This window comes from Cupressus sempervirens, chromosome 11 (genome assembly GCF_028749045.1).
Source record: "Cupressus sempervirens isolate cs-2001-9-10 chromosome 11, ASM2874904v1, whole genome shotgun sequence".
In the NCBI taxonomy this organism is placed as follows: domain Eukaryota; kingdom Viridiplantae; phylum Streptophyta; class Pinopsida; order Cupressales; family Cupressaceae; genus Cupressus; species Cupressus sempervirens.
The window spans coordinates 206,775,778-206,787,090 of record NC_143128.1 but is presented as its reverse complement, the minus strand read 5'-3'; the positions used below and the strand labels follow the sequence as shown (position 1 = coordinate 206,787,090).

Below are 11,313 nucleotides of genomic sequence, written 5' to 3'. Positions count from 1 at the left end.
GGTTTGAACCTTGGTGGATGGCAATTTCAACTGTACCATCATCCTCACCAATTGTGCCCAACCAATTGAGCCACAACCCTTTGACAATTTTTACTTTATTACCCGATAACATAAATAATGTTTCTTGAATCCCCAACTTGTATACAATATGGACATGTCAGGTATGGATGGTAGTTATTGGCATATATCCAGCCACCCCTAAATTTGTGGCTGATGCCATAAAATAGCAGACACCTGTTCATATTTTGGGTTAGTTGATCAAAAATCATGAAAAAAGTTACGATTAGAAGTAGTTGCACTAAAGATGGGCCGTTATGTATTTGGGCACACATCGCAATGTAAATTTAGTGTGTGAAATAATGGCATTAGGGTCATATATATAGTATAATGCTAGATTTATGAACCCTAACATAATCTTAAAAAATAAATGTATGCATTTTTATCATTTCTTGTAACGTGGGTTGCATTTTTTTGGGATACACAAGGTTACTCAGAGAGGATTTATACTCTTCAATGAGACCTCTCGACGAGTAGGAGAAGATACTTGCATTCAATTTGGTGTTCATATGTGAAGATATAGAGGTCATCCACTAGTTAGCAACATTAACCCCCTCCATAAAAAGTAAATTGCAAGATGAATATAAAAAGTATCGTGAACCTTGGGAGAATCTCATCGGTTTCTATGGAGTTGTGAACTGGCTTTTGGATGAAAATGGTGACATAGTAGAGGACGATGTGAAAAATGCATTAGAATATGCTTCACTATCTATTTCTAGTAGTGGGGCCGACCACGCGATAGCCATTGTGGAGCTTATTCTGTCTGAATGTAAAGGTCAGCAAAAAGAGGATTTTGTTTAGTCACCAATTGACAGTGCAGCAATATCATCAGAAGACTGCAACATAGTATTGGCAAAGCTTTTGTCAGAGTGCAAAGATACATTAGACAAATGGAAAAGAATTATTCAGCTACAATATGAAAAACTGTTTAGGGAGGCTGTTAAAAGAGGCTATATCTCTCTTGTACAGTATTTGGTGCAAATATATCGCAGTCAAATGTTTCTGCCCAAAGTTGATGATGGAGGTAAAACTGTACAGCAAATATTAATATTTAGTCACTAGTGTTAATGAATTGCTTTAAGTATTTCCTTATCAATTTCAATCTTACTTAAAATGGCATTAATCCATTCAATCTTGATATTTTGATATGAAATAAAATGTTAGATATAATACACATCACAACTCATAATTTTGATATGCAACCTCACCAAATGATATACGATGGATAAATTATTGATACAATCTACTACATATTTTTCTAACATCCCAATCATTGATAGTTTTTCATTTAAATGTATCTATTTTGATCTTTTTTCCTCTCCTCATTGTATTTGATATTATTTACCTATTATTGATAATTGGTTTGGAATGTTGATCCATATTATAAGTATTTGATAAATTAATTCAATCAGAATGTTCATTTATATCCAGAATCTTTCAGTGAAATCTACTATTTCGATATTTGTTTGTTGTTTTGTAGGCATTAGGTCATTCGCTAGGAGAAATTTGACATTTTGAATTCATGAAACTTTTCTGGACATTGGAACTCATCCCATATCCCTAGTTTGTATGGTTCCTTGTGTTGCCTCATGTGAAAAATTACTTTTGGTGTCTTTGGAAGGTAATTATACATATTTGTGGTTGATATCTTCAATTTGGGTTTATTGTGATATGTGCAAATTTTACATATTTTTTACATAGATAGCCAAAAAGAAAAATAATAAGGTTTTAAATTTTTGAAGGTTGTTGATATCTTACTTCACCATATTTTAAGATTGTAATTCAATCGAAAACCATGAACAATGATAGTTGCCCCATTGAAGTCTCTATGTCTTTCAAGAACTCAACACAGTGAACCCTAACTTTCTATCATTTGTTACCTTTCCCTTAAAAGTTGTGGACTCAAATTTTCCTACTTCTTTATGTTACTTTGTTACTTAGTCCTTGACTTTTCTTAGTTGCTATGTTCCTAGTTGACTTTAGATCCCTATATTTTATTTGTGTGCCATTACTTATCCTTTTCCTCCCGAATCCTCTTAATGATTTTGCAATGCTCAATATGAAATTGTATATAGTTAAGCATGAATTGATGTTAAGGCCAATACGTTGTCCATCTAATGGTGGATCATCTGATGTGGACTATATCAATTTAGACATTAGGAATGTAGTCATTAATTATTTCTAGGTGTACAATTAAGTGATGTATGCTTTTGAATAGAAAACACCTTTCTATTGAGATAAATGTAAAGTACAAAATTTGACTAATTTGAATCAATAGACATGTTTGAGCTCTCTCTATATATTTTAGAGATAAAATATAATGTTTCATAGCAAGAATAATAAATTGTATTATATTACTTCTTAAATATATAAGAAAATAAAAAGAGCTCAGTACAACCTATAATATTTGACACTTTATATATAAAATATGAATCATTTAAAGTGGTAGAAAAATATTTTTTTTTAATGCTTGTTTATTTTGAAAGAAATTGGGATTAAATGGAATGTTATGAGTCATTGAGCTTGACGTTCTATTACGAGAGGCAAAAGAAAAAGAAAAATAGAAAATAATTCCTCTTATTTCTTATGCCCATTGAGTGCTAGGCATAATTACGGATGACTATTTAGGGGCAAAAATACAGGAAGCGTCTACCCAACTGACGGAATAGACATTAATCTATTATTAAAAATTATATTAAAATTACAAAACAATTTCTTTATAATTTATAAATAATTAATAAATTGCAATAGGCAACATTTCTGCCTGGATGGCCATTTTGCAAAATACATGTCATTATCAAATTTTAAATAAATTAACTTTGTAAAATCATGACATTGTAAATTTTAAATTAATTATTACGCCGAGAGGCATTCTATACAATGGCAGCACAAATGCCTAGCATGGGAATATGCCAAGATTGTTTGTCAATAAAAAAGAAAAGGCAGCACTTACTAACTTCTAAATTAAATATTAAATTATTAAATCATAAAATAAAAAATACTCTCGAAATAATAGCTGGCCGAAATAATAGGAAGCCAAATGGAGGCTGAAATAATAGGCCTGAAAAAATAGGGCCCAAAAAAGTAGTACCCGAAAAAATAGGCCCAAAAAATATGCCCCTAAAAAATAGAGCCTGAAAAAATAGGGGCAAAACAATTTCAATGTGATTTTTTTTTGTTAAATATCATATTGCAAGTAGATTCATGTTTTTTATATTAAGCCAAGAGGCATTCTATACAATGGCAACACAAATGCCCAGCACGGGAATATGCCAAGATTCTTTGTCAATAAAAAAGAAAAGGTAGGAGTTAAAAACTTCTAAATTAAATATTAAATTATTAAATAATCAAATAAAAAATACTCTCAAAATAATAGCTTGCCGAAATAATATGATGCCAAATGGAGGCCAAAATAATAGGCCCGAAAAAATAGGGCTCGAAAAAGTAGGACGCAAAAAAATAGGCCCAAAAAATATGCCCCTAAAAAATAGATCCTGAAAAAATAGGGGCAAAACAATTTCAATATGATTTATTTTTTTGTTAAATATAATATTGCATACATATTCATGTTTTTTTATTGTGGGGAGTGGGAGAATTTGAAATAAATTCATGGAATGTGAAGAGATGTCTGTTGGGGGAGATGAGGAGTCTCTCACAAGCTACAAAACAAAAGCTCCTCATTTCATTTTCATTTTATGTTTTTGCAAGAAGGAAGAGGTGGAGATTATTAGAGGATTAGATTGGAGTTTCTGAACATGAATAGATTGAAGTTTTGGAGTAATTTTTTTGCTGGCGATATTTCTATTTTCTATTTAGATTTAAATGTAGACGTAGATTCAGATTCAAAATAAGTTATAATTTTCTACTTTGATTTAGATTTCAATTTCAATTAGTTCCATTTAGATTTCTAAAATTATATTCAAAATTGTTTATGCTTACATTTAATAGTTTAATCTTGCATGTCTGATTTAGATTTAGATATGCATTCAAAATCTTTTGAGTTATATATTTTGTAATACTTTTCATTTTCATATTTTAAAAGTGCATGTTTAGAAATAGTTTTAGTTTGCATGTTTTAGATTTGAATGTTTCATAATAGTTTTATATTTGCATGTTTCAAAGTATTATTTTATAATTTATGTGGATGACAATGTCACCATATCAATACAATTTATATTTTATTAAAGTTAACGATTTATTTAAAGTACATGAATAAAATATTTAGTATATATTTTATCATTATTAGATTGTAAAATATAAAAAAAATCTCCAAATAATAGTTGGCCAAAATCATATGAAACCAAATGGATGCTGAAATAATAGGGCTTGACAAAAAGGGCAAAAAATACGACCCAAAAAAATACAGCCAAAAAAAAGGGCAGAAGTAATTTTATTAAATTTTTAAATATAAAATATTTTCTTTTTGTTAAATTTATTTTTGCATGCACATTCATGCTTATTTTTCGTGGGGAGTGGGGGAATTTGAAACAAATTCGTGGAATGTGAAAAGACATCTATTGGGGGATATGAGGAGTCTTATGGGTTATAAAACAAATGCTTCATATTTAACTTTTATTTTGTGTTTTTATAGGGAGGAAGAGGTGGAGATTATTGGAGTGGATTAGAGTTTTTGAAGAGGAGTAGATTAAAGTTTTGGAGTAATTTTTTGCATGTGACATTTCTATTTTTAATTTAGTTTTGCATTTAGATTTAGATTTAGTTATGTATTTAGATTCAAATTGAATCAAAATCTATTTGGACATTTTTAATGTGCATGTTTTAATTTAGAATAATATTTGTATGTTTCATATTAGTTTTAGATTTTCATATTTCAAAATTCTTTTGACTTTTATGTTTTAGATTTGTATGTTTCATAATAGTTCTATATTTGCATGTTTCAAAATATTTATGTTTTCTCATGTTCCATAATTTTTATTATATCATTAATGTGGATGACAAGGTCACCTTATCAATAAAATTTGTATTTTATTAAATTTAATGATTAATTTAAAATTAAAAACTCATATACTTAGTTTATATTTTATTATTATTTAATTAGATTAATTATGTGTTTTATTTAAATATTTTTCACAGTACATATAATTTTTTATTAATATTTATGTTTGTATTGTTTGAAAAGTGGAAGACAATGCCACCATATTTCAACCATTACAATCTAACTATTTCATTTGAAATAGTTTTGATTTTTATCTATGTTGTTTTAAAAATTATTCATTTGAAAGAATTTGTGTTAATTATGAATACTTTTTTATTCTGATAATTTCTATATGTTGATGTTTGTTTATAAGTTTGCAGGTTACTATTTGAGTTATGGATGCCTCGAACAAATAATCAAACATTATTTGATAATAGCCTGACTAACTCAATAACCTCAAATGATTTCTTTGAGACCGAGTTTGAAAAATGCCTACAAATAAGTAAAGAGATGTCCACAACTATAATTAAAGTTATGGAGAATGCAATATTTCCAATTGACTATGTCGGGCACATAGAAGTAATGCATATGAAAGATGCATAAAAATTCATATGTGACACATCTACAAAAGTGGATGGGGATCCCTCACTGATGAAAGAACTCTTTCATGATCGTTTTTCAAACAAAGGTCACAAAAGAATCCTAATCATTGAAGAATGTGACATGTATTTATGCCATTACAAACATTTTTATTTTTTGCATATGGTTCATTCTTGTCTCCAATTTTAGAATTTTACTTCTAATTAGTTGTATTGGCAGTTTTGTTTCAACATTGTTCTATGTAACTTTCACGAAGAAGAGAACAAGAAAATATAAATTTATTATTGTACAAAATATTTCTTTAATGGATGTGGCTACTAAATATGTTAATTAAGAAAGAAAATCATAAGTCTAAATCTCATACTTCCCTTAACCATGTCCCTTATTTTAGTTTAACATTTAACCATTTACTAACCTTAACCATAACATTGAGTGTCATATAAATGAAATTGTAAACCTTGGATCCTAACTCTAACTCTTACTCTATATATCATTGTTCTAAGCATTTAGTAAATTATATACCTTAACCTAACCCTATATGTACTAGCAACTAGAAATAATATTATATTTTTTATAAGTGGAAATATACATATATATATATATATATATAGAGAGAGAGAGAGAGGGAGAGAGAGAGAGAGAGAGAGAGAGAGAGAGAGAGAGAGAGATGATGGTGTATCTAGAGAGAGAGAAAGAGATTAGGGGGTTTATCTAGAGAAAGATAGATTAGGGGGTGTATCTAGAGAGAGAGAGAGAGAGAGAGAGAGAGAGAGATATTAGGAGGCATATCTAGAGAGCAGGAAGAGAGAGAGGGGGAGAGAGATTAAGAGGTGTATATAGAGAACATAGAGAGAGAGAGAGAGAGAGAGAGAGAGAGAGAGAGATTAGGAGCTGTATCTGGAGAGCATAGAGGAAGGGAGAGATTAGGAGGTATATCTAGAGAGCAAGATGAGAGAGCTAAGGGGGTGTATCAAGAGATTATAGAGAGGGATTAGGGGGTGTATCTAGGGACTAGAGACAAAGACAGATTAGAAGGTGTATTTAGATAGGGGGAGATATTACTAGGTGTAGTTAGGGAGTAGGGAGAGAGAGAGAGAGAGGGAGGGAGGGAGGGAGAGATAGAGAGAGAGAGAGGATGGGAGATGGAGGGATTAAATTATTATAAAGATTAATAACTTGTATCACAATAGCACTAATCATGGGCAATATAATAGAACTAACCCACATAAAAATTTAACCTGACAATTACCCTAACACTAAGATAAACTATAATAATAGCACTAACATCAACTATAATATGATTAATAACCTAGAAATAACCTTAACCACAATAATAACACAAATCCTAACTCTAACTCTAACTCTGACTCTAAATCTAACCCGAATCCTAACCTTAACCCTACCCCTAGCCTCAATTCTAGCCATAATTCTTACACTAACACTAATGCTAACACTAACATTAATTATAACCCTAACCCTAAAGCCAACCCTAACTCTAACTGTAACCCTTGTGCTAATCCTAACCCTAATTTTGACCCTAACTCTATCTCTAACCCTTCTTCTAACTCTAATTCTAACTCTAACTCTAGCTCAAACCCTGACTCTAAATCTAACCCTAAACCTAACCCTAATTCTAGCCCTAGCTTTATTTGTAACTTTAATTCTATCCCTAACACTAATTCTTACCCTTACCCTAACCCTAAATCTAACTCAATCTCTAACCCTAATTATATTTGTAACCCTAATTCTAACCCTAACCCTAATCCTAACTCTAACTCTAACTGTAGCTCTAATTCTACCCCTAACCCTATCCTATATATCCCTAACTCCCCATGAAAAATAAGCATGAATTTGCATGCAAAAATAAATTTAACAAAAAATTAACAAAATTATTTCAGCTTTTTATTTTGGCTGTATTTTTACGGGTCCTATTTTTTGCCCTTTTTGTCAGGCCCTATTATTTTAGCATCCATTTGGCTTCATATGATTTTGGCCAGCTATTATTTGGAGAATTTTTCTATATTTTACAATCTAATAATGATAAAATATATACTAAATATATTATTCATGTACTTTAAATAAATCATTAACTTTAATAAAATATAAACTGTATTGATATGGTGACATTGTCATCCACATAAATTATAAAATTATACTTTGAAACATGCAAATATAAAACTATTATGAAAAATTCAAATCTAAAACATGCAAACTAAAACTATTTTGAAATATGCAAATCTAAAACTAATATGAAACATGCAAATCTAAAACTAATGTAAAACATGCACTTTTAAAATATGAAAATGAAAAGTATTATAAAATATATAACTGAAAAGATTTTGAATGCAAATCTAAACCTAAACCAAACATGCAAGATTAAACTATTACAATGTAAGCATAAACAATTTTGAATATAATTTTAGAAATCTAAATGGAACTAATTGAAATTGAAATCTCCCCCAACAGACATCTCTTCACATTCTGTGAATTTATTTCAAATTCCCCCACTCCCCACAAAAAAAAAAACATGAATCTGCATGCAATATTATATTGAACAAAAAAATAAATCATATTGAAATTGTTTTGCTCCTATTTTTTCAGGCTCTATTTTTTAGGGGCATTTTTTTGGGCCTATTTTTTCGGGTCCTACTTTTTCGGGCCCTATTTTTTCGGGCTTATTATTTCGGCCTCCATTTGGCATCCTATTATTTCAATGAGCTATTATTTCGAGAGTATTTTTTATTTTATGATTGAATAATTTAATATTTAATTTAGAAGTTTGTAAGTCCTGCCTTTTCTTTTCTATTGACAAAGAATCTTGGCATATTCCTGTGCTGGGCATTTGTGCCGCCATTGTATAGAACACCTCTCAGTGTAAAAAACATGAATCTGCATGCTCTATTATATTTAACAAAAAAATAAATCATATTGAAATTGTTTTTCCCCTATTTTTTTGGGCTCTATTTTTTAGGGGCATATTTTTTGGGCCTATTTTTTCGGGTCCTACTTTTCAAGACCCTATTTTTTCAGGCCTATTATTTTGGCCTCCATTTGGCATCCTATTATTTCGGCCAACTATTATTTTGAGAGTATTTTTTATTTTATGATTTAGTAATTTAATATTTAATTTAGAAGTTTGTAACTCCTACCTTTTCTTTTTTATTGACAAAGAATCTTGGCATATTCCTGTGCTGCGCATTTGTGCTACCATTGTATAGAACGCCTCTCCGCGTAAATATTTAAAATTTGCAATTCCTTTTTTTTTAAATTCATATTTTTCATTCTCTTTTACACTTTTCTTTTATGAAAAAAATATTTTCATACTTCAATTTTTACTTTTTTTTTTTTTTTTTCATGGAAACAACCGGATTACATAGATATCGGCATCTCTGCCTTTACAAGCCAATTAAAACATTATGAGGTAGCATATATCTAAACCAGAAGCCGTCCTTCGGCTAAGCCGCCATGTGCAGGGGGATCCAGTCCGTCAAAGTCACCCAGGGGTCGAACCTGACCCAAACGCGTCTTCGGTGGTTTGAACCTTGGTGGATGGCAATTTCAACTGTACCATCATCCTCACCAATTGTGCCCAACCAATTGAGCCACAACCCTTTGACAATTTTTACTTTATTACTCGATAACATAAATAATGTTTCTTGAATCCCCAACTTGTATACAATATGGACATGTTAGGTATGGATGGTAGTTATTGGCATATATACAGCCACTCCTAAATTCATGGCCGATGCCATAAAATAGTAGACACCTGTTCATATTTTGGGTTAGTTGATCAAAAATCATTAAAAAAGTTACGATTAGAAGTAGTTGCACTAATGATGGGCCGTTATGTATTCGGGCACACGTCCCAATGTAAATTTAGTGTATGACATAATGGTATTAGAGCCGTATATATAGTATAATGCTAGATTTCTGAACCCTAACATAATCTTAAAAAATAAATGTATGCGTTTTTATCATTTCTTGTAACGTGGGTTGCATTTTTTTGGGATACACAGGTTTACTCAGACAAGATTTATACTCTTTGATGAGACCTCTCGACGAGCAGGAGAAGATACTTGCATTCAATTTGGCATTCATATGTGAAGATATAGAGGTCATCCGCTGGTTAGCAACATTAACCCCCTCCATAAAAATTAAATTGCAAGATGAATATAAAAAGTATCGCGAACCTTGGGAGAATCTCATCGGTTTCTATGGAGTTGTGAACTGGCTTTTGGATGAAAATGGTGACATAGTAGAGGACGATGTGAAAAATGCATTAGAATATGCTTCACTGTCTATTTCTAGTAGTGGGGCCGACCATGCGATAGCCATTGTGGAGCTTATTCTATCTGAATGTAAAGGTCAGCAAAAAGAGGATTTCGTTTAGTCACCAATTGACAGTGCGGCGATACCATCAGAAGACTGCAACATAGTATTGGCAAAGCTTTTGTCAGAATGCAAAGATACATTAGACAAATGGAAAAGAATTATTCAACTACAATATGAAAAACTGTTTAGGGAGGCTGTTAAAATAGGCTATATCTCTCTTGTACATTATTTGGTGCAAATATATCCCAGTGAAAAGTTGCTGCCCAAAGCTGATGATGGAGGTAAAACTGTGCTGCATTATGCAGCAGAGTGGGAAGCTGCTAACTAATGTAGAAAATATAGTGATTATTATCTACATACTATGTTCAAGTCACTTGTAAAGATATATAAAGATGAAACTGTGAGGCAAGTGGATAAACAGGGAAGGACTGTCCTTCATCTTGCATCCCTTCATAGGTCAGGTGACTTCTGTAAATTCCTTGTTGACACGTATGGGTTAGGAAATGAGGTGGATAAGTTGGGACAAAACTTTTTGCATTATGCCGCCCATGGAAAGCATGCGTTCGGAATCATGCAAGCATTAAAGGAAAAGATAGTAACTTCTGATTTAATAAGAAGAAGGAATAAAAAGGGAGAGACTCCTCTGCATCTAACTGCCATGTGTGGTAATGAAACCATGATCTACTTGCTAGGGCAATGGTACTATCGTAGGGAGAAAGTAACCCTTCTGAGGAAAGTGCTCAAACAGACTGACCACCAGGGACTGACTTCGGTACATTTAGCGGCACGTTACGGCCATTTAGAAACTGTGGAGGGGCTGCTAAGTGCCGGATCGGATCCTCTAGAAGAAAGAGACATTAGTGGGAAAACTGCCTTACACAGTGTTGTCGAAAACACAAGCCTAAACCTTGAAGATGCAAAGAAGTTAATAGATACTCTGCTGAATCATTTTGACACTGATGGAGAGAAGGCCATTTTCCTTTGGGCTTCCGCAATAGGAATCAGCATTGCAGACAAAATGGAAGGCATAAATCCGGATCATCAGAAAATTCTACGGGAAAGGAAAATCCGCTACGAAAGGATAAATCTGTTACAAGAAGCGGCACAGTAGGGAAACTCGAGCTTGACATGGGAGCTTCTCAACAGAGGAGCTGACTTTACGAAAATTTCACACAATCAGGGATTTCGATGGGGTAAGAGTCGTTATCTAATATTTTTACTGTCATTCATTAAATATTTTCAGATACGTGTAATAAAATATAACTACAAATTTACGCTATGCACAGTAAGGAGGCAAGTAGAGATATTCTCTGAGGCAGCTGACGGACCCACAATTTAGGACACGCTTGGTAATATCCTAGTAATCGATATTGTTATGTCAGCCTGAA

General features: G+C 31.8%; 1 protein-coding gene across 1 annotated transcript; it reads left to right on the top strand.

Moving 5' to 3' along the window:
- Positions 1–10,286: 10,286 nt before the first annotated feature.
- LOC149528896 (uncharacterized) lies at positions 10,287–11,036 on the top strand. Its single transcript, XM_089808083.1, has one exon. It carries the CDS (start codon positions 10,287–10,289, stop codon positions 11,034–11,036), a length of 750 nt encoding a protein of 249 aa, XP_089664209.1.
- Positions 11,037–11,313: the final 277 nt, after the last annotated feature.

Coding starts and splice junctions, on each gene's coding strand:
- LOC149528896 (XM_089808083.1), top strand. CDS start 10,287: ATGTTCAAGTCACTTGTAAAGATATATAAAGATGAAACTGTGAGGCAA.